Source organism: Balaenoptera musculus, chromosome 12 (assembly GCF_009873245.2).
Source record: "Balaenoptera musculus isolate JJ_BM4_2016_0621 chromosome 12, mBalMus1.pri.v3, whole genome shotgun sequence".
NCBI lineage: Eukaryota > Metazoa > Chordata > Mammalia > Artiodactyla > Balaenopteridae > Balaenoptera > Balaenoptera musculus.
Genome location: NC_045796.1, coordinates 13,066,508 through 13,094,372, shown reverse-complemented (window position 1 = coordinate 13,094,372; position 27,865 = coordinate 13,066,508). Strand labels below are relative to the sequence as shown.

At 37.0% G+C, this 27,865-nt stretch overlaps 2 protein-coding genes across 2 annotated transcripts in view; one reads left to right on the top strand and one right to left on the bottom strand.

Annotated features, from left to right (window-relative positions):
• The window catches only part of IPCEF1 (interaction protein for cytohesin exchange factors 1), a 164,849-nt gene that overhangs the window by 31,523 nt on the left and 105,461 nt on the right, over nt 1–27,865 (bottom strand). Inside the window, exons 7-10 of the mRNA XM_036872212.1 lie at nt 15,812–15,885; nt 14,306–14,377; nt 8,478–8,536; nt 7,062–7,150 (exon numbers count right to left, since the gene is read on the bottom strand). Coding sequence (XP_036728107.1) covers nt 7,062–7,150; nt 8,478–8,536; nt 14,306–14,377; nt 15,812–15,885 — 294 coding nt within the window. The remainder of the gene's footprint in view (nt 1–7,061; nt 7,151–8,477; nt 8,537–14,305; nt 14,378–15,811; nt 15,886–27,865) is intronic.
• OPRM1 (opioid receptor mu 1) overlaps nt 1–27,865 on the top strand; it is a 168,215-nt gene that overhangs the window by 120,312 nt on the left and 20,038 nt on the right. The gene's annotated exons all lie outside the window — the stretch shown is intronic.

Genomic DNA, 27,865 nt, shown 5'->3' with positions numbered 1-27,865 from the left:
GCTTCATTTATTTCAGAACATTTGGGCTTCAAATTTTTATTTTTTTAATGAGAAAATGAAAGACATTTAAAAAATCTTAGTTTTAATGAGGAGAGTATGTACATGATTAAATAAAAAAATCAATATTGCTTTTCTCCATTTTCTGTATAAGAGATTTTTATTCATTGAAGAAGCTTAGTTCAAAAGCTGATTAGCTCTAAAATTCTTTTCTTTGAATTGTTTTTAAAACACAAGTTTAACATGGGGAAAAAAGAGTTGAAAATGGCCACCAAAAGCCTGTAATTAGAAAGGAGTGAGTCAGCATATAAATCTTAAGCAACATTAGTCAAAGTATATGAAAAAATAAAAGAAAATACAGGAATAACTTAAGACTAAACAAAATACAAATAAATGAGAAAAAAAGGAAAGTACACAGCTGTTCTTTCCTTCCATTGGCCATATTAATGAAAACAAACTAACCAACTGCTGTTAAGCCCTAGGAGGTATTGTGTGTATAATTCTACCATATGCTAGTAGAAACATTATTCTTAAAACCCAAAGACTTTGTATGGTATACTGCCCCCTCTGTCACTAGCCTTCTGCATGACCTTGGGCAATGAGTTGCAGAAGGTCCACTCCTCACTCCAATCTTTAGTATCCAAGTGGCCTTGGAGAAACCACTTTACTTCCAGGTCCTAGCTTACTGACTTCCTGCCTCTACCATTACCCACCCCCTCCCTACCCCGGTCCATCCACCAAACAATAGCTAGAGCATTTCTAAAGCAGAAAGTGCATCATAATATTGTCCTGCTGAAAATCCTCCAGTAACTGTCCATCATGAGTAGAATATCCATAGTCATCATTATAACCAAGACAACACACACGGACCCCTACCTACCTCTCCAGCAACATCTCCTTCAACCTCCCCTTCCCTCTCCTTTCCAACCACATGGTCTCCTCTCTGTTCCTTGAGCACGTCTCTGGTTCCTTCTGCCTGAAAAGCTCACTCTGTGGATTTTGGGTTGGCTGACTCCTTCCCATCGCTTTGGTCTCAAGTCAAATATCACCTCCTTAGCAGGCTCTTCCCTGACGGTCGTAGGCAAAGCAATATCCTCCCCAACCTCAACCCCAGCCACTCCCTAGAACACTGCCCCAGTTAATGCTTCTTCATAGCATTTATCAGTACTTGAGACTGTTTGAATTACAAATTATTGTGACTTTTCTTCAACTTAGAACTTAAGATGCTCCAAGGAAGAGACTGTCCAGCTCACTTCAGCATCCCCTTCTTTGAAAAATACCTGGCATGTGGTTGATACAGGAAAAAAAAATTTGTCAGTGGTTTGTCTGTCTGACTTAGATTATCAAAAAGAGCAAATGAGAGAACATAAAAGATACTCGTAATAAAAGGTAAACTTAAGCTTGCAAAGGTTACTTAAGATAGTTCTATTTACTCCTCTGGCACTTGACTTCTTCACTTGTAAAAGACAGGACTTTTATGAGTCGAATGAAGTCATCCTTCTCAAAGCCAAGTGAAATCACTAGACAAGTGTAAAGTAGTAACTTTCTAATTCACATGGGGGAATATTTGTATAGCTACAGATCTGTGGAGGAAGTGGATGAAGTCACAATCATCACCCACTCACCCATTTTTCAATCCATTAAATAAATATTTAATTAGGTTCGAATACGTGTTAGACAAGGTCATAGATGTTGCGGGTAAAGAAAAAGATATTGGACACTGCCTCTGACCTTAAGAATTTAATAATTAGATAAATAAACCAGATACACAAAATCTATAATTCAAGGCAGAGACTAACACCATGAAAAAAGAATCCCAGAAAATGCACTATAGAAATATAAAGAGTTTAGAAGAAGGAAAGATCCTCCTGTCTCAGAGGACCAGGGAAGGTTTAATGAAAGAAGTCACATTTAAACCAGTCTTGAAAGATATTTAGAAGGCGGAATAGGGGTGAGAGTGAATGGTGCCTGCAAGTGGAGAAACTTTGTAAATACAGGTACAGGAGCAGGAAAGTCTGGAAAGCTTTGGGGAAATAGGGGGCAGTTTATTGGGCTGATGAAAAAGGAGGAATCAGCAACAAGACTGTCATGGCAGTTAGAAGTAAGCCCAAGGGCCTGAAATACCAAGCCAATGAATTGAGAATTAATTTGATAAGCAATGAGGATTCACTGAAAGGTCTTTTGTTGTTGAATCAATTTATCAGAACCGTACATTAGGAAGACTAATTTGGAAGTGGTTTTTTTAAGAGGAGAGAGAGATTAGAGACAAAAAAAAAAAGAGGCTGCTATTTCAAAATAGCCTGGGCAAGAGCTAGTGCAAACCTCAACTAGGGCAGGGGCAAACAACATGGAAGGCCCGGGAGAGGTTGCAGGACAGCCCCTCTGCCTTGTGACTGACGGCCAGAAGATGAACTGTTAAAACAAGAGGCGAAATGTAAAATCTAATTTTAGAAAAATCTTAAACAGTTAAGTGCTCAACCATAGAGCTTAAGAAAATTTTTTGCATCTTGAGGACAGAGGGTGAGTTTCTCTTTCTTTTCTTTGTAAGTATATGTACTCACTAACAACTTTTCATCCAACTATCTCACTTGAAAGCATTTCTATTATTTTATCATAGTACACGTATCGAAAGATCGTGTCTTTTAGTAAACAACTGTGCAAGAGCCATCCTACTAAGATTAAATTTGAATTTCTAAAATTGATTTTACCCCTTTTTGTGTTTAATCTTTGACCTCTGGCCAATGGGCCAGAGTGCACAGGGTTTCATTCCCATCCTTTGGATATAAAGGAATTGTACTTCTGAAAAGCATCAAAATATAAGGACTATCATGTTAAAATAATCTGCATGAGCTGCTTAAAACTGGGATATTTATCTTCTCTCATATCTGATCCACCTGTAGGTCTGCCTTCCAACTACGTTCAAAATCCAACCGTTCCATTTCTCAACTATGCCCTCATCCCAGTCATCAGGTTCACTACACTAGATTACTGCACACTTCCCCTCAGACTTCTTGGCTTCTATAATTTCCCCCTATGTCACAGGGTCTCTCCCCACAGCAGCACGAGTGGCCCTTTTAAAATGGAGATCAGTCACATCACTCTCCTGCTCAAAACTTCCAAAGGCTAAGGAACTCAAAACATCAGAGTCCTTAATGGTCCACAGGCCCCATACATATGCACACAATTACCCTCCAACCTCATTTCCGGCAACTCTCACCTTGGTTCACCCTGTTCCAGCCATACTGGCCTCTTTGCATTGCCACCTATGCACCAAGGAGATCTGGAATCTAACTGCTCCCTTTGCTTGGAAAACACCTTCCCTGAATATCCACCTGGCTGACTCTTACACCACCTTTCAGGAGTTTTGCTCAGATCTCAACTCTCACTCAGGCCTATCCTGGTTCCCCTATTCATTGTCACAAACTGTCCTGACCCCCTCAGCTCCACTTCTTCTACTGACCTAGCAGATAATTTACTCATTATGTTGATTGTTTATTTTCAGTCTCCCTCAACCAGAAGTTTGGCTCCATGAAGAAATGAATCTTCGTTCATTTACTGTTGTGTCCCAAGTACTATTTAGAATAGTAGCTGTCAATAAATATTTGTTAAATGAATGAATAAGCATATAAGCACAGCTCAAGTTATCAGACATTTTTTAAAAATTAAACTTAGGGGGAAAATATTTGTAACAAATTTTTAATGATCTTTGATCTCTTAAATCACTTTATAACCTATAAAATTAATGAGTTGGAAATGTAATTGAAGTCAGTTCCTTTTTTGCTCTTTTGTGAGTTTCAAGGAATCACCAGGTAGTGATTTCCACAAAGGATCTTCCAAAGTGAAACCTACAGAGTTCCATCTGTTTTGAGCCTTGTGGAAAAACTCTCCATTTTTAATTTCTCTGTAAATAAGTGGATGTTCTTTTCACTATCCATCCTATGGAGCTTTCTCAAGAAGGAAAAACATAAATAGAAATCTCTTGTTCACTCAAAGAAGACCCTGTAATGTTCTTTATTCTCTGCAGAATGTGGTCCCACCCATTAGAAACAGAGGTCCAAATTGGTCTGGTGCTGAAGTCTTACTGTTTATCTTTATAGCAATCAAAATGATTGGACACAGAATTAAAGTTTTAGTTCAATATTTTATAATTTTGAGATAATTTCCCAGAATAGTATGATTTTATACTCTTGAATTCATCATTCCAAAATGAAAGTTCATTACCCAAAAATTTTTTTAAAAGCAAGAACTTGGGGGCTTCCCTGGTGGCGCAGTGGTTGAGAGTCTGCCTGCCGGTGCAGGGGACACGGGTTCGAGCCCTGGTCTGGGAGGATCCCACATGCCGCAGAGCGGCTGGGCCTGTGAGCCACAACTACTGAGCCTGCGCGTCTGGGGCTTGTGCTCCGCAACAAGAGAGGCCGCGACAGTGAGAGGCCCGCGCACCGCGATGAAGAGTGGCCCCCACTTGCCGCAACTGGAGAGAGCCCTCGCACAGAGGCAGAGACCCAACACAGCCATAAATAAATTAATTAATTAATTTAAAAAAAAAAAACATATACGTCACATTTTAAAAAAAAAAAAAAAAAAAGCAAGAACTTGGGAAAGGTTTGGGTGTTTTTGGTTTTTGTTTTGTTTTGTTTTCTTGCCTAGGCTTATATAGCTCAGTCATAGCTAGCTTATGCCAGATTGAGCCAAAACAATAAGCTGGTTCATGCTCTGGACAAAAGTTACCATGATTTTTAAAATTTCATTTGTTTAGATAAAAAGCTTAAATGTTATTTTAACCAAGTATCTGGCATGTCTGTTTTTCAGAAACAAGAGAAAACAAAAACAAAATCTGCCTGGGAAATACGTGAGTAGAAGCAACACACTCTGTTGCTAAGGAAAATAAAATCTAACTGTTCAACGTTTATCTATTTCTAATACATTTCTTCAGAAAAAATAATGTTAGCCTTAGTGGTCTTCAAAAAAATGCTTAACTTCTTAGAACTTTAAGGAATAACATTTGATTGACGTTTAGAATGCCATTCTAAAGAATACCCCCACTTCAATGACCTAACTTACTGGTCTCACATCCATCCCTTCATTTATTTGTTTTGAAACAAGCATTCTCTGGGCTCCTACTCTAACATTATGTAAGACTATCATTGTATAATGCAACTGAGCCATGATCCTTCACCTATGAGCCATGATCCTTCACCTAAGAAGACAACTTTGTTGCTTTTACTTTCATCAAGTAGAGTTCTAGATGCCTGACGATGCTCTGTGTAATCTGTGATATAGTTTGACGTTATAAAACTGAAAATCACAGTATTTTAGTACAAAACTAAATCATATAAGAGTCGGACAAAAATGGAGAGACACAGAGAAACAGAGATGAAGGCAAAAAGAAACTAAACAAAAATACAGGCTTCTCTATTAAACCAGCAAGGCACATCTATTTCATTTTTTCTAAATGCAGAAACTGATTTTAAAAGAGGAGATAGACTACTTCAAGGGAAAACTATATTAAGAAGGGCTATATTGTAAATCTAGTTCAAAAATTGGTCGACATTTTACCATATTCAAAGTTTAATTTTATTTATGTCTTGCTTAACTTTGGCTAATCCTATTTAATAGATTTTTAATAAACATTCATTCATAAATATTTATTTCTGGTCTCAGCTGCTAGCCAAAGAAATTAGAAAAGTGACCACAATTCCCCACTGACAGCAGATAACAACAGTAGAAGTCATTATTTAAATGATATTAACACCTTAAACCCAGGAACTGGCAAATAAACATTAAAAACCTTATCACACAAAATGGAAAACTCTGGCAGAAGAGGCCTGATAAGTGAAGGAGTTGCAGTAACCTATTAGAACTTATAGTTATTCGGGTCCATGGATGAACGAGTGTCATAGTAGAATGGAAAGAGCATATGCTATAAAGCTAGACAGACCGGGGTTCCCATCTCAGGTGCTCCATTTACTGGGGGTATGACCAGGCCATTCTACCTCTCTGAACCTCTGCTTCCTAATCCATGAAATGAGATAGTAATATCTACGTCCTCATGACCTGGGAATAGGAAACAATATGTAAGCCAGAAACAAAGACACCAACCACAACGGAAGTGATGGATAAACTTGACACATAGAAATCAAGAGCATCTGTCAACAAAAAGAAACAGAGTTTAAAAAACATAAAAGCCATAGAGTGGGAAAGAAGATCTGCCTCATTTTTAACTGACAAAGGACAAATGTACAGAATAATAAAGAAATCCTATAAATCCAAAATAATAGTAGTAAGACAGCTAAAAATGCACAAAAGACTTAAGAGACGCTTAACAGAACAGAAAATCCAAATATCAAAAAAAACATGAAAAGATGCTTGACCTCATTAGTAATCAGGGAAATGCAGATTAACTAATACTGCATTTCAGGTTTATCTGGGGGAAGTAAAAGACTATATATTTAAAGTACCTATATAAGTGCTGGTATATGGTAGGTATAAAAGCCATAAATCAACTTCGCCAAAGATCTTTGCTTGACTCCTTCTACATGCCATCGCTATAACGCCCATGAACATCCAAATATAAAGCAACTCTCCATAGTCTTAACGTCCATTAATAACCTGAACTTACACTGGATGCTTCCAAAGCTTAGACTCAAACTTGGACTTCTCTCTAGTAAATATACTGAATCATTCCATACCCAGATTTAATGCACTAACCCCACTCCTTGCTTCCTGCTATCTTTCTGCTTCTAATTTTCTCTTCATGTTATTGCCTTCATCCCCTTTACATTCATTTTGGCCTATTACCTAGAAGTCCTTTGCATTACCATGAATCCTCTGAGCATAAAATACCTCTGTGGGTCACACACAAATGCACCGAATTTGTCATTCCAATGGGTTGCTATGGAGAAGGCTCAAAATCAGCACCCTGAGAATTGCACTTGCTCTTTGGCAAGTACCTTAACTTAGCCTACTCTAAAAATGTATTAGTCAAGGTAGTTCCTACCCAACTGGAAGGAACGAGATCCACACATTTGATCGATGACCAGCAGACCAATTACGTCGGTACGTACCGAAGGAGAGAGAGTCTCCGCAGAGTAATGAGGGGGTCGTGTCTCGACAGCTATTCCGGGATCTTCCTGTTCACTCTCACTGTAGCATTCTATAGCAAAAAGGAAAACGCTGAACGTTTCAACACTGTCGTCACTTATTCCATAACGCATGAGCAGAGGTTCCTCTCCATCTGGCTATTGCATTTCCAATCCAATTCAGAAGGCACTTATCTAGTGAGCTACCTGATACATAAGAGTTTCCCTCTGTGAGGGTTTCTGCCCTCAAAGAGTGTCCAATAAGCAGAAAGACGACTAACCATAGCTCAGGGAAAGTGAAACTAATTCCTCAAAAGAGGTGTGAGTCATACACTAAGGGAGCATAAAATCAGTAGTGATTAATTTTGAGCATAGGAATCTTAATGAGCTGAAAATGGCAGGATAAGTAAACCATCAATGGTGCACACAGAGTAATGGGGGTACCAGGCTGAGGACACAGACTGAGCCAAGAATTCAGAGTCCCCTACGGGGCAGGGTGGAAAACAAAGCTGAAAGGATGCTTGAGGCCATATCACAGAAGGCCTTACATACCAGGAAAAGGAGAAGGTTTTTGTGTAGTTACTTTTTGCTCACAATCTATAAATATACTTCAAATATATAATGGGTGTTTATTTTATGGAAAAGAAGACCAAGGAGATGATTAGGACACTGATTTCACAGTATTGCATTGCACTTCTTTATTGTTTTAAATCAAGCTGTCACTTTTTCATTTCTAAATTTAAGATTTTATGATTTTGTTCTCCAAAGATATAACTCCCTACTTCCAATTTCCAAGTTTTATGTGGTCTGAGCATTTCAGAAATAGTGTCAGCTCTGTGACCCTGGCACCTAAATCCTCTTTCTTCTCAATATTAAGGAGTAACTGCATCATTAAGAAGAATTAGACTCTTGTAGCTTTTGAACCCTGAAAGCTACAGACTGAGCTAAAAATATGGCCTCTGTCCCAATCTGACATTCAGGCTCCTGGTACAGACTTAGGGTAATTAGTCTCAGCACACACCTGGTGGAAATACTAAAATATCAGAGAGGAAACAGTGGGCTGAAAGTTATCTGTCTCGAACATGACGAGATCATGTCTATGAGTAAGAATTCAGTAAGTGGGGCAATAAAACATTTGCATTGGCAATCGGTTGCGATCTCAGCGAAGCCTACAGCTGCTAACGTGTGGGTGAAGTGTGAAAAGCATTCTTAGCCAGCATGGGAAGCTCTATTCCATGTTGGTGAGCCTGTGTGTCTATGTCTGTCTATACATATTTTCAGATAATTTTAAATAACAAAGTATGGTTCATTAGAACAAGACTATACATAGAACTTGACATTGTATTTTCACCCTATTCTAATATTCTTGCTAAATTTTCAGAAATTGAAAATAGAACATACCTTCATCCTTTGTAATGGACTCAAGATGGATTACAGCTGATCCAAATTTGTTTAACCACCTAAAATTCAAATAGAAAATAAATGTTTGACCAGAGACACTGGTCCCCGACATATTCACCTTTACGCTAGACCCTAAAGGAAGGTCTTGTACCAGACTTCATAATAAAATTAAGTCATAGTGCTATGGTCAGTCTAAACATTTCTAGAAACAGCATAAGTTTGTGGTATGTAAATCTGAGACCTCTGGTTTCACAATACTGTCCGTACTTCGGGCATTCTTTGTCAGATAAGAAATGAGGTGGCCCATTATACAGCTAGTTAAAGTGGGCAACTACATTAGATATTCTAAATATACGAACAAATATACGTTTTGTAATTGTGTATTTGAAATTCTTATCAACCATCAAAATGAATTTCTTAACTTGACCTTTAAAGTTCTATCTCTTTAATTCTTAAAATGTAAGCTTATTTCACACATACACACAAAATGAAGATGATCTATTATTAAACCACAATCTTTATATCAATCAGTAAAAAGATCTGGCCAGAGCTTCACAGTTATTCCTAAGCTGGGGAAAATTTCAATTTCTTGAAAAATTTTATGTAAGGTAAAAATTGACAATGTCTCATCTTCCATTGATTTACCATTTTACTGGCAATGAATTTCAACTACCCATCAATAATGAAAAAAGAACTAGACAAACCTTAAGGAACACAAACTTGGCTTATGACTTCAGGCCACTGTAGTTCCTTTTCAAGGGTTCAGTTAGAAACTTATTTTAATACACAAATTTTTAAAAGACACAAAATGTATCTATTTCATATGTTCCTAGCTATATAACCTTCTATTTAAAGGGAAAATATCATTTTGGGATAGCGATAAACTAAGTGATTTATTTCCCACTTCTTTCCAGTTTTCTTTATTTTTAAAAAATATCCCATAATGTGTATTCATCTTTTTTTGAAACATAAGTAGCCTAAGTCAATCAATATCAACAAAATGATAATAATAATGCTATGCATTTATTGATTCACCTATACGTTTTATTTTTTCTAGTCCTGTAATTCCTGGTAAATCACCCAGCTACACCCCTACCATAGCACAAATATTGCACATTCCCAAGTCTGCAATTGTCAACAAACTAGGAACACTTACCCAACCCTCATCCTGCCATGGTCTTGCTGTATTGATTATTTTTTAACAGGAAATATGTAATAAATTTTATTTTTAAAAATAAATAAAATAGAACTGCCTACAAGAAGGAAGATGAGCTCCAGCCTCATTTAGAAAGTCCCCTTTTGCACCATGATAAACATGAGTCTCTCATGGCCACTTAAAACTAGACCAATACCTGGGCCCAGATCATGCCATAGGAACTGAAAAATGCTCATCAAGACTCAGTAGAAAAATAAACAAAACTAAGAAACAGAAAATGACCAAAAAAGTACAAATGGCTAATAAATATATGGAAAAATTCTCAGCCTCAGTAGTATTTTGGGAAATGCACAAGAAAATATTTTCCACCACTAGATTGGCAAAAATTTTAAATATTGCTGATTTCTATTAGATTTTAGGAAAAACATTCGCATCCTTTGTTGACCATGAAAAACTGGAATAGCCAATATTAAGCAGGTAATTTGATGATACTATTCAAAACATAAATTTTCATCCCCTTCGCCCAATAATCCTAATTATAAATATCTATCCTACAAAACACACCTTCATGTACATAAATAAATGTGGAAGAATATTAATTCAATAAGGCTTGCAAAGGCAAAAAGAAAAAACTGATACAATATAATTGTCCATTAACAGGAAAACGGATAAAGTATGGTACCAATTCCAAAAGTACCATGTTATTAAGAAGCTAATAAAAAGACTGAGATGGGCGGGGGGCCTTGTAATGACCTGGAAAAATCCTAACATACTCTTAAGTGAAAAAAACAAGTACAAAACAAAGTGTTTATCCTGATTCAATGTGCTTCTAAAACTATATATTTGCATATGTATTATGCAAGACTTGGTATGCAAAGAAAAGCCTCAGAAAGGACATAGTCATATTGTGAAAAGTGGCTTAATCTTAGGGAAAGAAGTAGAACGGGAAGGTAAAGTTGGGGGAATGGGAAGGTTTTCAGTTTACATACTTCTGTATTACATGATTCTTTACAAGAATATGTTTTATGCATGACTCAACTAAAAGAAACACTTAGAAGTACATTTTTAAAAACTGATCAGGCAAAGCACAATGAATTTAATGGCTCACTAATTCCTAGTTTATTCCTGATTTCATAATTGTATAAGCTGACCCTGCCCACAAAAAAAAAACCTCGAAGTGAAATAGACAAACTTCTTTTTTTAACATAACAAGACAAAAAAATAAATGAAGTGAGAATGCCTGAAATAAGAAAAGACGTTTCTAAGTTCCTTTCCAGATATAGCAGAAGAGTATTGAACAGTAAAGCGGATTCCTCTCAGCCCTTACCCAAAACTCATATACTTTTAATTGCCACCATCAGTTACTTGCTGGGAAAAACTAGTGATTGATCAGAATCTTGCTTGTTTTCTTTCTAGAACCCACGGGGTTGGAGCACCTCCTTTGCTAAGCACTTTTTTAAAAAACATCCAGACAGTTGCAAACTTTCTATTTGTGTCTAAATAGATAGATGCACAAAAAGACATATTTACATAAAAGAAGATGACAGATGTTTCCTGGGGGTTTGTTGTATGTTAACTGGATGTGAATGTGTGTGTTGAAGAAGCACAAGTGTTAAGAAACTGATGTACAAAACGACATTTTTCCCACAAACACCGTCTGAGAAAGGCAGCTACCACCAGTCTTTGTTTAGAAACCAACTCTTTCATTACCTTTAATTACTCACCCCTATACTTGTGAATTGAGGGTCCCTGCAGAACACACAGTGCTTCTATTAAACTTAACTACCTTTTCCTTCATCATCACTGAGAGAAACGTCACCACCCAAAAAGGCAGTTTCTCAAGGAGGCGAAATTCTGAAACAGGATCCATCTCTCCAAATACCACTCCATCCTTCCCTAGCACCTCTGCATCTCACTAAGAAATACCCAGACGCACTCCGTCCTGGCTTAAACAGACCTCATCAGTAAGAAAGGAAGCTCTTCAGGGGCTACTGCAGAACAAAGCTTTAAACCCCCTCTGCCTACTCTTGTGGGAGAAGGAAGAAGTTAACTTGCAGGCCCGAAGGGATTCTGCATTGTTGGCTATTAGAAAAACCACCTTCAGAATAATAAAGCTTATTAACGACATTATAAATGAAAAATTATGATACACTAATTGTGATACATTCAGGCACAGACAAAATGGGCCATTTATTTATGAGTAGCCAGATGGACAATTTTTGAGTATAAAGGTCACTGAGAGATTCAAATATATGGGGTCATGACACCTCACATTCAAATTTCAATTTTACATCTTGTTCGTAAGCTGGAAAGATAAACAAATACTAAAATAATTTCAAGTAAAATTAACAGATCTTCACAGCATAGATAGGCCATGAGATCTTGGCTTTCATAACTATAAAAGGCTTTGGTTTAACAGTCAAATAGGCAGAGTGTGTAGCTAATACTCATGCAACTGTACTTGCCATTAGATAGAGCTCTGCAAAGGGAGTAAGTTGAAAGTGAAGATAAAATGGACCAGAAATGTAAACAAAAACTGGAGGAGTGGGTGGGAAGGGAGCTAAATAACTCTGATGTGTGATTTAGAAAGCACATCTGCCTGAAGTAGAACCGACTCAGATAATCTTGTAAGGGTCTCACACTTTTACTGGCTTAAAATGTGTTTCACCGTGTAGGTAGAGAAATTCTCTCGGTAACAAAACCCTTCGCAGTCATTGTTTTTCTGGTAAACTCAGTCTTACTCTGCCCTTGTCGGAGAGAACAGAACGACTTTGAAAGAACCAGTCGCAGGATGAATGGGAAGGATGTGGACCGGAAGAAAGCTGGAGATACAAGAAGCTGTTTGGGAGAAGCCAGGCACCAAGGGAGCCTGTGGGGGTGGGGAGAGGTTGCTGACGGGCAGCCCTGTTTCATCACCATTAAAGCTTAGAAAGGACCACTTGGGATTGATTGATGGATGGCTCGGCTCCGCTCTGACACTCACTACTATATGATTCCAAGGACCGCTGGGCAAGACATTAAGCTTTCCACGCACCTAGACCTTGCTAGTCAATCGGATTTAGCGTTACCAACGCAAATAAAAAGAGAAATAAAGAGCTTTGACTGTGAAGTTTTTATCTCCTCCTTTTGTGTATCTGCTCTTATTTTTCTCAGATGCTTGAGAAAGCCGGGGCGTGGTGGGGTGGGGGGGGGGGAGCTAAAAGTCAAAAAGAGGATAGAAACAACTTCTTTCCTTGTCCAAGTAAATTAAAGACTTGTTTGGAAGACGCCGTTGTCAATACCTTGCTTTGTTATTTCTAACGCAGGGTTCCCTAACTTTCTCTGGTAAAGAGCAATTCCGCCCTCATCTAAAGGTTTGTGGTGGCGAGATAAACGCAGGGAACAGATGAGAATGCTTCTAGGAAGAAAAGGCTTCCCTGGGGATATAGTGTAGGGCATTCGTTGTGTGTGTGTGTGTGTGTGCGCGTGTGCGTATGCGTGTGCGTGTGTGTGTGTGTGTACTCTTGCTCATACATGTTTAGTAAAAAGCAGCTGTTTTTTCCTTTACATTTCTAAAGCAAGAGGCCAAAGAGAAATTACAGAGAGCAGATAGATAAGAAAATCATTATGTCTAAATAAATTAATATGAGGGGTGGGATAAGGAGGATGGGAGGGAGGCTCAAGAGGGAGGGGATATGGGGACACGTGTATGCATATGGTTGATTTTCTATCTTGTGCAACAGAAACTAACACAATATTGTGAAGCAATTATACTCCAATAAAGATCTATTAAAAGATAAACTGATTAATTAAATAGATATAAATATATAATTAAATATAAAAATATAAATAGATTAAAATAGATTAAACGATGAGCTCTGTGAATGGAGGGATTATGTCTCTATTCTTCATGTCCAGTGCCTAGGATCTGCTGCAAGGAAGCGCATAACAGTTATTCCATACGTATATTTTTAATTAATTAAGTGAAAGTAATAAGAAACACTGAATTCTGAGACTAGAACTTAAATAGAATGCCCTCTGATGCTTCAAGCACCTTAAATATATAGAGCCTCATCCAAATAACAGCCACTGCGATCACACTGTAATCTAAACCAGCAGGGGATGTCGCAAGGCGAGTAATACTCTATCAGTATATTCCACTTACTTAAACTGAGCAAACAGGAAATGGAGTTAGGGATATATATTTATATTAGAGGTACTCTAAACAAAGATGTTTTGCAAAATTTGGGGATAGAACATGGAGACATGATAACCATGAATCATCATGATAATCACACAGCACATGTGAAATGCTGCAGAGATATGTTTCATGTAGAATTCTGAAAGCTGTGAGATGGGTTACACAATTCTTTCAAGCCTTTCTCCCTGGGATGCTGATTCTCATATTAACATTTTCTTATAATGTCTTCTATTCCTTTCTCAACTTAGTGGTTCCCTCAGAGGAACCTTATCACTTCTTCCTAAAATAGCCATTTTGATCTGTGTAGTTCTCCAAAATGCTTCTAAATACTAGAAAAGAAAGCAAGAAGGCTTTATAACTGCTCAGGAGGTTAATCCTTAAAGGAGCAGAAATAAAAAAATAATTGATATGCACATGTGCTTAAAATTCGGACACCTGACCAAAGTAATCTATTCCCATAAAGAGAGGATTTAGTGATTTTTCTCTACTTACAGGTTCATTTCCAGCACATTCTCAGCTGCAAAATAAAAGGTCTTGACCTCTGGATGGCTGATCTTAAGAGCACTTGAAGGGGGAAAAGCATAGACACGTAAGAAATTAGAAGTTAGTGTCGTCAACAATGTAGTCGAAAGTAAAACAGTCAAAAATAAGTATGGTAAGTTCATCCGCTTTCTTTGTTAATTTACAAAAACAAAATTTTTAATTACGTTAAATACCTATTGTCTGATCTCTATTTTATTAGAGAGCAGAGGGGTAATTCATCATGTCAGGACATCCAGACCAGGACTGAGTCGTGGCTGATCAATAGTTTCTATTTAAAACATATGGATATATTCTTCTATTTTCATTTGCTGTTTTGCTATAAATAGACAATAAATTAAAATATAAAGTGATAGATGTATCACTTCAAAATACTCAGATCAATTCCTTCAAGCAAAGTATTCATTCAAATTCAATCAACATATACAATAATTGTATTTACAGAAAAACAATCAAGTATAAAACTTCTACATTGTGAACACACATCAAAAACTTTATCCAAGCTATTCTCTACTAGTAAAGGAAAAATATAAGGCAGATTTTTAGCTTAAAAGAAAAGTATAGCACATTGAAGATAACAAAGTATTTCCCTTTTACCATTTAGACAGGAAGTCCTGCTGTATGGGCCAGAGTTTTTGTAAATGACCAGTGTGGTCAAAAGCACAACCTCGTGTATCACTAAAGATAGGAAGCTATATCAGAATGGCAAAGGCTTAAAGCCAACACCAGTTTATTCATTGAAAAAAACTAATCAATTGCTGCCACTAGGAACACAGGTCAATAGGGAACTGCCCCACTCTAATAAAACAGGAAAAGATGTCAAAAGCAGAATAAAGAATAAGTAAAAGGTGAAGAGGACACATATGCAAAATGCAGCTGGATCCTATCATGGGAAGAGCACTTAACTGGGAGTCTGGGTAGCTGGTCTAGAGTCATGGGCTGGTGACTCTTGGCTCCTGTCAGCTCTCAAATCTTTTGGACTTCAGTTATATCAGGGGGCTAATCCCCAAGTCTAAGACATCTCAGAGAATTCAACTTCAAAGATGCTACTGACAATTTCATGAACTAAGGAAAAGAAACTGGTTTTGTATCATATCTGCAGCTCTGGTGAGTCCTATGTAGTCATTCTCTTTACAAGGACACAGCCTTGACATCTCATGACCCTGCCAGCCCTGGATGGCAGCTTGCTTTTCATTGGATCACAGACACCATCATTAACAGCACACCCTGCCAGGGCTCCGTGGGGTTTTAAATTCCATCTGCTCCACAAAATGAAATTCCAGAAAACAAGAGGTTAAAAGCTTCTATTATTGTTTGGGGTTCCAACCCATAAAGTCAAAATTCTCAGACATTTGAATGTCACCATCATTAACTTCCAAATCACCTTATCACCTGAGGAACATTATAAAGAGACGTTATCCTGGCTCCATATTTTGTGGAAAATGATAGAGAACTTACTGCTTCTTCTTGCATTCAGACGCTCTCTCTACAGTGAAATCAGGCAGGTTGATAAATCCATCAGCTTTCTCTGCCTGAAACAAATACATACACAAATATGAATAAAAGTGTCCATCTTAGCAGTTCACTGATTGAGATCATATATGTTGAACAGAGATAGAGTAAGTGAAATGGAGGTGTGTCAAAAGATACCCCTCTGAATCAGCATTGGACTTATCCTGGATACATATTTTTAAGAGGAATTAATATTCTTCTGATAAATCATCCAGAATCTTTCCCTGAGAAGTAACATGGCACAGTTTAGGGACAGCCAACGTGTGGCACAAGTAGGACCTGCCCGACCCCTTTTTGTCTTCCTAGAAAACATCAGAGCTCACCTATCAGAGCTCCACTTCCTGCTGAGCTCACGGCTATCCTCAGCATCTGTCTCATCCTACTTCTCTCGCAAGCCACAGGCACATAAGAAGGAACCTAATTAGCACGCTATTATATGGTGTACAGAGGCCTGACTTCGGAGTTAGTAAGTTGAGGTTCATATCATGGATATACCACTTACTGGTTGTTATAGGACTTAGGTGAGCTCAGACAAATAAAACACTTAACAGATACTCAACAAACATTTTTTCCTCTCCCAAGTCTTTAGGAAGTTCCTTGGGGGTTAAATCACAGAGCCAAGTCTTGGAAAATCTCAGTTCCATAATCTATTCCCAGGAGTTTTTTCTATAAAGGAAAGACAGCAGAGGAAAATGACACTTTTAAGGACGTAGAATGACTGCCACTTTAAAACACCAAGAATTTTATAGGAAATGTAATCATTGCTCCACCTCTAAAAATTTCTTAATCTTTACTTTATGAATAAAATTTAACTGAACCATAGGAGGCTAGATTGCTTATCATAGACAGAACTCAAATCTTCCATCTACACTGGTGTCTCTGAATGGAGAATTACAATCCACAAGATTAAACATAAAAGAGTCAGTTATTGGGAGATGAGTAAAAATTGGTTTTGAAAATACAATCTTAATTTTTAGAGTCAGCTAGCTATGAAATCAGCACCATGGGTGCTATTCATCTGTGTTTCTTTCCCTTATCACCAAATAGGGTGCAACTTGCACTCTTTCTTCAGAAAAATTAAACCGTGAAACTTCCAACCTTAGCCCTGTCCTGTCTTCTCTCTCTTACATGAGTCAACTTATCCAAACTCTTCACCTGAAGTGCTTTCTTCTTATAAAACTCAAAACTCAATTCGAAAGGGCACTTCCTTCTTTAAAAATTTTACATATTTTTTTCACTCAACTTATCTCTCTTTTGATGTGTTATTTAATTACTGAATGGTGGTTTCACCAATCCTATCTCAAAGAGAATGTAAAGAACTTGAAAAGAGACTGGGTAAGTCAACTTTTTCTACAATGCACAATGCTTCTTGTGAACTCTCAATTAGCGTTATATAAAAGTATAGTGTTTAAAATTTATTTTAAAGAAGTATAGTTGATTTACAATGTTGTGTTGATTTCTGCTATACAGCAAAGTGATTCAGTTATACATATATATTGATACACTCTTTTTCACATGCTTTTCCATTATTGTTTATCACAGGATATTTAATATAGTTCCCTGTGCTATACAGTAGGATCTTGTTTTTTATCCATTCTATAAATAATAGTTTGCATCTGCCAATCCCAAACTCCCAATCCGTCCCTCCCCCACCCACACTAAAAGTATAGTTTTAAAAAACTATGTTAGGCTCCAGCAATTTCACTCTTAGATATATACTCAAAAGAAGTGAAAACAGGCACTCAAATAAATACATGTACATGCATGTTCATAGCAGCATTATTCACAATAGTCAAAAGGTGGAAACAGTCCAAGTGCCCATCAACAGAGGAACAGATAAATAAATGGTGGTCTATCCATACAATGGAGTGTTATTCAGCCATAAAAACAACTGAAGTACTGATACATACTCTAATGTGGAGGAACCTCGAGAACATTATGCAAAGGGAAAGAAGCTAGACACAAAACATCACATATTGCATGTTTCATTTACATGAAATATCCAGAATAGGTAAATTTATAGAGACAGAACACAGATTAGTGGTTGCCAGGGGCTGAGGGGGGAGTAGCGAATAGGGAGCAACTGCTTAAAGGGTATGGGTTTTCCATTGGGTTGATGAAAATGCCTTGGAACTAGATAGAGATAGTGTATACAATACTGTGAGTATACTAAATACCACTGAATTGTTCATTAAAGAATGGATAATCTCATGTGAATTTCACCTCGATTAAAAAAACCCTATTTTAGGCTAGGTTATTTTAGTGTAAATTCCTGTAACTATTTTAGAAAGAATAAAACAATTTATATTCACCATTTGTTTCTACTTCCTCCCCTCATTCATTTCTATGCCCACTATTCCACAGAAGCAGTAGTTACCATGAACCCCAGTGATTTTCATGTTGCTAAATCCCATCTACCCTCTTTAGCCCTCATTTAATTGAACTCTAGGAACGGACACTACAGCCCACTCCCTCCCTCTTGAAACGCCTCTTATCTTGCTCTTCCGACAACACATTCCTGCTTCCCCCTTTCTCCTCTAACTACTCCTTGCTTTCTTTCATAGGGTCTTCTTCCCCCCCATCTGTTTCCTAAATGTCAGTATTTCCCAGATTTCTAATCACAGACCTACTCTCTTCTCATTCCAGTACTCTCCACAGGGAATCATACACACACCCATGACTGCATGTATAACCATTGTACACACATATCCAAAACCTATACTTCAAACTCATTTCAATCCTGGTGCTTCCGTCCCAAGATACAACTGCCTAGTGTACCTATTCAATGGGTGTTCCACAGACCCAATATCTGTGCCCCCCCATCCCAAATTCATATGTTGAAGCCCTAAACCCTAAAGTGATGGTATTTGGAGGTGGGGCCTTTGGGAGGTAATTAGGTTTAGATGAAGTCATTAGGGTGAAGCCCTTACTAATCGTATGATGGGATTAGTGCCTTTATAAGAAGAGGAAGAGACCAGTGGTTCCCCCTCTTCTCCCTGCTCCTCCTCCATCTAAGGATATGGCAAGAAAGCAGCTGTCTGCCGACCAGAAAGAAGCCCCTCAGCAGACATGGAATCTGCCAGAACTTGATCTTGGACATCCCAGCCTCCAGAACTGGGAGGAACAAATAGTTGTTGTTTGAGGCACCCAGACTATGGTATTTTGTTATGTGACAGCACAAACTAAGACTCTCCCCAAGAGTGGAAAATCCAAAACCAAACTCATCATTTTACTCCATGAAATGCCTGCTCCTCTTTCTCCTGTGTTCTCCTCTTCAGTGAATGATATCACTTTCTATCCAGTTGTCCAAAAAAAAAAAAGGAAATATGGAAGACATCTTTGATGCTTCAACCTTCTTCTCAGCATCTGTGCAAATAACCACTAAGTTGTATCATTGCTGCATCTGCCACAGCTCTTCAATGCATCCCTTATCCACCACCTCCTTCGGACCACCATTAACTTTCACCTGAATTACTGCAAAAGTCTTCTAAACCATTATCCCTCTCTCTAGTTCTTTCCTTTCCTCTGATTTAGTGTCCAAATCACAATCACAGCAAATCTTCACTCCATGAACTTCTTTCATTAAAATCCTGTATGGTTCCCAATTGCTCTTAGATAAAGTCTGAGTGCCTTAGCAGAGTATAAAAGGTCCTTCATGATCAAGTCCTGCTTAATAATACAATTTCATTTCCTCCAGGGTCCCTACCCCTTATTCAACCAAAATAAACAAAAAAATTAAAACACAGAGAAAAATACTTCCATTGAGCTGAATTACAATTAACACCCAATTTATAGCATTATTAGTCTCTAGACAATTTGTTTTCAGTACAAGAAGCCCATATTAAATGATAACAACACAAAAGTCAATCAACAAAAAACTAAATACAGATATATGTAAGAGATAAATTGTAAGTCTTCATTTGGGTGGATTCCTTTCCTGCAAAACGGAGATGGCTGAGATTCCTTCAAATAAGAGCCAAAATGAATATGAGTAAAAGATGTTTTAGTATTTCCCCAGTAATGTTTCCTTTATGAGCAAAGGCATTTTTCATTGTACCTAAGACATTCAAGCTGTATTCAAAATCACAACTGTGTCAAAAATTGTCTTTGCTTATTTGACTTGCAAAAAATGCCTCAAAAATGACAATCACAGTGGGAAAATCCTAAGGAAATGACAGTTTTCTCCTCTTCTTCCTCCTTTCCCTCCTCCACCCCCTCAGATCCCTTGTTCCTTATTGTATTAATTAAATAACTTTCTCAAACGGCATCCTTCCTCTTCAATCATTCCTAAATTTCTGAAAAGTCACTTGAAATTTCTGCATTGGTACCTGCAATTTTTTCTCTGGATTCTAATGTAATAAAAATCTTGTTTTCTTACCAGAAGTATCAAACCATCCTTTGGTCACTGTGCAAACTTGTCTTACCAAATCTAGTCTTAAATTCTGAAACAAGACACTGCTCTTCACTTTGTGATGTGATGTTCTACAATCTTAAAGGTGTTCCTCCTCATGTACCCATCCATCCACTTTACCCAGCGGCTCTGATTTTGTTCAACTCAGTGAAGTTTCATCTGTAGTTGGTGTATTATGCAGCATTAAACACACGTTTATCAAAACTGTTTGTGGTTATACATTCATTTATTCAATAAATATTTATTGAATACCATTTCTTTGTGTCAGGTACCGTGTCAGATACCGTGTCAGATATTTGGGCTTTATCAGTGGACAAAACAGACAGAGATCTCTACTTTCAAGGAGAAAAGAGACAATAGCTCAACAAATGAACACATAAATTACATAGCACACTGTAGGCAATAACTGCTATGAAGAAAAGTAAAGGTGATCTGGGTAAAGGGGTTCTGACCGCAAGCAGGGCAGGATGCCTTCTGCTGCTAGGCTTATAATGCCCTTCCTCCCTCACTCCCCTAGATATGTCTCCACAAATCAACTTCGGTGTGACCTTCTCCAAAACTTTTCCCTGCTCCTCCAAGCCTGGAATTGTGCCCTCTTCTTTGCACCTCAACCCCAGCGGTGGACTTTGCTTACCATACTTCTCTTACTGTATTTAGTTATCTAGGTATTCCTCTGGTTCTCCAACAGATGGTGAGCACTTTGAAGGAAACAATTTTGTGTTTATGGTTATATCATTAATTCTTGGGACAAGGTACGTGCTCAACACATGCAAAATAAAGAAATGAGTTCTGTGAATGAATGAATGAATGACAGAAACATGGTCTTTTTCCTCTGACAATAAAGAAAGCGCTAAAATGAGATGCAGAAGCCACTTTGGAAAAACTATGGGCAGTTTCTAAAAAATATAAACATATAATTACCATACAACCCAGCAATTCCATTCCTAGGTATCGACCCAAGAGAAATGAAAGCATATGCCCATGCAAAGATTTGCATGCAAATATTCATAGCAGTACTATTCATAATAGCCAAAAATGGGAAACAATCTAAATATCCATCAACTGGTAAATAGTGTGGTATATTCATACAATGGAATATTGTTTAGTGAACAACTGACACGTGCTAAAACATGGAAGAGTCTTGAAAACGTAATGCTAAGTAAAAGACAGACAGACACAGGAAATCATGTAATACTGTATGATTCCTTTATATAAAATGTAGAGAAAAGGCAAATCTATAGAGACAGAAAATAGAATAGTGGTTGCGTGGAGTTGGGGGTGGAAATGGAGATTCACTGTAAATCGGCATAAAGAATTTTATAGATATGATTAAAATGATTTAAAGCTGATGTATTATGATGGCTCATCACTCAGTAAATTTATCAGAAATTACTGAATTGTAAATTTGAATAGGGTAATTTTATGATATGTAAAACATATTTCAATAAAGCTGTTTTTAAAAACATGAGATGCAGGAAAAGTTTGGGGAGTAAAAAACAATGAGTGAAATCCCTCCTGTTTGGCTATCAGTAAGACTTAAATGAAGGTAAAATATGAGGTCTCTGATGATCCCGTTGATGACTCAATATGATTTGTTCAAACTTTAGACACAAAAGTAGGTTAATATTTCTTATTTGCTTCAATTTTGGACTAAAGGAATATTAGAGTCAAAATATTTTACATAGAATTTGCCACACTCAGACATACTTTTAAAAATTAATTAAGATAGGACATCAAATTTTAATATTTAAATGCAAAATAAGTGTTCATTGCCATCAGTAAAGTTTGGCTTTTTCATACTACAAACCTTGCAAAATAGACAAAATCACTTTTTAAGGAACTACATATGTCAGAAAGGTAGAGAGGAGACCTAGAAAAATAAGAATGATATATACATTCCAGAGGATAAGTAGGTCAAAGAAGACCAAACCAGAAGCAAATGAAGTATAATACAGGAAATTATTATGTATTTCATGGTGAAAAATAAAGAGTATAATTATCTCTCTATTCTCAGTGGAACTCTATTTCCTTGATTCTGAGAAACCTGATTTTTTACATTTCAATAGTTCTGAAATCAAGAGGCACGTTAGAATCTATATGAATTTTCATTGTACCATTTCCCCCAAAATCCTGTTATTAAATAAAGTATAGGTGTTTAAGTGAATAGAATCTTAAGTTCAAGGAAAAAATTAGTTTAAAAAACAAAATATAGATTTCTTTGTAACATGCTTTTGCATTTATGTGTGAATATGGATTTGACAGTTTTGGAATTACTTTAAATAAATGTAAGTGAAGTTACCCTATGAATATCAGAATTAGGAGCTTTGCAAAACTCCAGTTCTCCATATAAATCCGTGGTTTGCTCAGTTCTGCCCTGAAACCCCTGCTATGTTGGAAACGAGCAAAATCTAAACTCTAGGCAGAGCTGTCCATTCTCATGTCACTTTGGAACAGTTGTCACTAAATTCTAATGGCCTATAATTTTCTTTTTTTGCAGTGTCTTTGTCTGGTTTTGGTATCAGGGTAAAATGTTGGCCTTATAGAATGAGTTAGGAAGCATTCCCTCCTCTTCAATTTTTTGGAATAGTTTGAGAAGGATTAACTCTTCTTTAAATGTTTGGCGGAATTCCCCTGTGAAGCCATCTGGTCCTGGAGTTTTGTCTGTTGGGAGTTTTTTGATTACTGATTCAATTTCAATACCAGGAATTGGTCTATTCAGATTTTCTATTCCTTCCTAATTCAATCTTGGAAGATTGTATGTTTCTAGGAATTAATCATTTCTTCTAGATTGTCCAATTCGTTGGCATGTAACTGTTTGTGGTATTCACTTATGATTGTATTTCTATGACATTGGTTATAACTTCTCCTCTTTCATTTCTAATTTTGTTTATTTGGGCCCACTCTCTTTTTTTCTCTTAATGAGTCTGGCTGAAGGTTTATCAATTTTATCAATATCTTTTAAAAATACAACTCAGTTTCTTTCAATGATCTTTTCTACTGTTTTTTTAGTCTCTGTTTCCTCTCTAATCTTTATTATTTCCTTCCTTCTGATGACTTTGGGTTTTGTTTGTTCTTCTTTTTCTAATTCCTTTAGATGGAAAGTTAGGTTGTTTGAGATTTTTCTTCGTTTTGAGGTAGGCCTACATTGCTAAAAACATCTCTTAGAACTTCTTTTGCTGCATCCCATATATCTTGAAAATTTGTGTTTCTATTTTTATTTGTCTCAAGGTATTTTCTGATTTTCTCTTTGATTTCTTCATTAACCCATTGGGTTTTCTTTAGTAGCATGTTGTTTAGTCTGCATGTGTTTGTGGTTTTTCCAGTTTTATTCCTGTAATTGATTTCTAGTTTCATACCATTGTGGTCAGAAAAAATATTTGAAATAATTTCAATCTTTTTAAATTTATTGAAATTTGTTTTGTGGTTTAGCATGTGATCTATCCTGGACAAAGTTTCACGTGTATTTGAAAAGAATGTGTATTCTGCTGATTTTGGAAAGAATGTTCTGTGAATATCTATTAAGTCTACCTGATCTAATGTGTCTTTTAAGGTCACTGCTTTCTTATTGATTTTCTGTCTGGATGATCTGTCCATTGATATAAGTGGGCTGTTAAAGTCCCCTTGCATTATTATATTAGTGTCAGTTTCTCCCTTTATATCTGTTAATGTTTGCTTTCTATATTTAGGTGCTCCTGTATTAGGTGCATAAATGTTTACAAATGTTATAACCTCTTCTTGGATTGACCTGTTTATCAATACATAATGTCCTTCTTTGTCTTTTGTTATAGATTTTGTTTTAAAGTCGCCTTTGTCTGATATGGGTATTGCTACCCAGTTTTCTTGTCCATCAACAGATGAATGGATAAAGAAGATGTGGTATATATATATATGCATGTGTGTATATATATATATATACACACACCCAGTGGAATATTGTATATATTGTGTATATACATATATATACAATGGAATATTACCCAGCCATAAAAAATAATTAAATTTTGCTATTTGCAACAACATGGATGGACCTGGAGGGTATTATGCTTAGTGAGTTAAGTAAGACAGGGAAAGACAAATACTGTATGTTTTCACTTATATGTGGAACCTAAAAAATAAAACAAATGAACAAACAAACAAATGAACAAACAAGGCAGAAACAGACTCACATATACAGAGAACAGACTGGTGGTTGCCAGTGGAAAGAGGGGTGGGGGGAGGAGCAAAATGGGTGAGGGGGATTAAGAAGTACAAACTACCTGGTATAAAATAGATAAATTACAGGGATATATTGTACAGCACAGGGAATATAGCCAATATTTTATAACAACTTTCTATGGCATATAATCTATAAAAATATCAAATTACTAAACCATACACCTGAAATTAATATAATATTTTAAATCAACTGTAGTTAAATAAAAATGAAAAATAAATAAATAAGTAATAAATAAGTAAATTCTATTGGTACACAGACTCATGACAATAAAGAAATTTGAATTATATCCTCTAAAATACAAGGTAAAAATAAACTGAGGTGGGCTTCCCTGGTGGCGCAGTGGTTGAGAATCTGCCTGCCAATGCAGGGGACACGGGTTCGAGCCCTGGTCTGGGAAGATCCCACATGCCGCAGAGCAACTGGGCCCGTGAGCCACAATTACTGAGCCTGCGCGTCTGGAGCCTGTGCTCCGCAACAAGAGAGGCCACAATAGTGAGAGGCCCGTGCACCGCGATGAAGAGTGGTCCCCGCTCGCCGCAACTAGAGAAAGCCCTTGCACAGAAAAGACCCAACACAGCCATTAATTAATTAATTAATTAATTAAATAAACTGAGGTGAAAGGAAAGGTGAAATCAATTTTTAAAGTTCTAGCTCTATAGAGAAACAGTCATTCTCATTACACTGTTAGTGTTAATGCAAAATGGAACCCTGTAGAAGGAAACTGAGCAGTAACTAACAAAAATGCATTTACCCTTTGACCCACAAATCCCACTTCTGAGATCTGTCCTAAATATAAATATGTTAAATGGCATATGTCTTGCAACATTATTTGCAAGAACAAAAGATTGTAAAGAATTCAAATGTCTATCATCAGGGGACAGTTGAATAAACTATGGCATCTACATATAATGAATAACTATGAAAAATGACATATATACATATAATCTCCAGGACAAAGCAAGAGAAAAAGTAGGGTACAGTACAATAGATACCGTATGCTAATTTTATGTAAGAAAAGAGAGCTAGGATACCCCTCAGTATACATACTTGCCTATATTTGTAAAAAGAAACAGTAGAAAAAAATTTTTAAAACAAACATAAAAGGAGGGAGGAAAGTGGGTAGAGGAACGGGATGAAAGCAAGGCTTACCTGGTTGTAATTTGTAAATAGTTTTGACTTTGGAACTGAGTAAATGATTTCTATTAAAAAAATAGATAAACTAAAAACAAACAAACAAAAAAGAAGCAGTTCCAAAAATTTAAAACAAATAGAAACCAATGAACCTAACTGAACACAAACATGGTGACATAACCCCACACAAATAATAATAGAGCACAGAATTTTGACTATACATATTTAGTGGAATACAGTCTAAGAACTTTTAGTAGTGACATTGTTACTATTTTTAGATAGTTTTAGTAGTTTTTCTTCCCCTCAAAAAATTGCATGAAATCTAAAGCTTCCCTCCTTCTCTCCAGATGACAGATTATGTGATGCTGCTTTGTTCTGATAAGAAACTCAACTCCCTCTTCCTTTCAGGAAAGGAACTAGGAAGATTATACAACAAGGCAATCTCCATTCTGCGAGTATTACCTGGGCCTGCAGGCAGAGAGCTGAGCTTATTAGCACTGGGCTATGACAAGCACTGCAAGGGAAGAAGAAAAAATAATTTTTTGTTTTGTTTTGTTTTGTTTTGTTTTTAGATATCAGAAGCAGGCCTGGTAGTGAGAATGCTTGAAACCCTTTTAAGAAATATAATAATTATAATAATCTTGAGTACTATCTAATAAAACCTTAACATTTATTGAGTGCTAAGCATATGCCATCTAGGTACTATTAGCCTTTAGAGGACAATTAATCATATTCAAGTGCCAGAATTTATAAAATTGATCAGTTTTTAACCTAGACATCAAACTAGATTGGCATTATACAATAGGAAAGTTATGTGATGTCATTAAAGTGACAAAACTCAGACCAGAACTCAGTTAAATAATTCTAGACAAAAATTTCTTCAGTCTCAGACAAGAGCTGAAATAGAAGAGAATCTGCAGTTGACGGATTGCATGGAAGGAAGAATCCTGGATTTGAATCAGAGTATCTTGAAGCAAGCCACTTAATGTGCCATTTTAGGCCGAGCAACTTAACTTCTCGGGCCAGCACCACATGCTGGATCTAACCAGAGTCTTCAGGCTAACTAGAGTTAACATGAATCTATGTAATACTGTAAAATTGTCAGGGCAATACATAATTTAAGATTTTATGATTAATGATAAGAATTGGGGAAAGGCATGGAAAGAAAATAAGAGAAGGAATGACCCAAAAAGGCAAAGGTGAAGTAAAATAACTTTTTCACTCTGTCCACTGTCAGCAGAGCCCTCTGAGTAGCTCTTTCTGTGTCTAAGCTCTCCCCGTTTCCTCTGTGTCAGATTAATTGCTGTAAAAAATATTTTAAATTCTTTGGAGAACAATAATGTTAGCAAGCTCTCTGTATCCTTCATACATTATCTGGGGTATGCTTTTATTAAAATGTTATTGCATTGGGGTTTATCTAGCATTACATTATGAATATAATGAGATTTTCACCCAGAAAGTCTTTCCTCTTACAAATAGATGTTCTACATAGAAAACATTTGGTAAGTGTTCTTGATTAATCAACAGAAAGACCTGATTTCCTACAGAACCCACAGATTCCTGGCATTCATTATAAAAATGGACTGAAGGTGTTGATGGTGATAATCATGATGGTTCTGAAAGGCTGAGGCTTCAGCAAGGGGGAGAGAAAAGGGCTCTGAAGGGAGCAGACCGCTTGCAGCGGATGCTGCTAGCGACCCAGCCACATGGCCTTGTCCTGATCACCTGGGGTACACTGGCCAGACTTCACTGCCAGTCCTTGCATCTCTTGGTGGGAGGACTTCTCTGGCTGCCAGATTCCAGTTCCCCACCTGTGCAGAGATGCATTGCCCCCAGGACAAGCCCTCAACCAATGACCGTTGGGACTTGGTATATAAATATTCCAGTGCCCCTGTCCCTTGGGAGGAAAACTCAGAAGTGCATGTTTTTCACAGGCTCTCAGAGTTCCCCAGCAGAATTAAGTTTCAGTTACCCACAGTCATAATTTGCTTGCTCAAGACAGCTTTATCAGCTAACTTTCCACCCTTTCTCACTTCCTCATTCCCTTTCCAAGTATTTCTGGTATCGCTACCCAAATAAATTACTTGCACCCAAATTCTCTTCTCAGGGTCTGCTTCTGGGAAATCTAAACCGAGATGCTATTCCTCTCACTGAAAATGTCCTTACTCGTGGTCCCTGCTCACAAACAGCCCATCTGCTTGACACCATAATCCCTCTTCATTATTTCCTTTTAAAAATCACC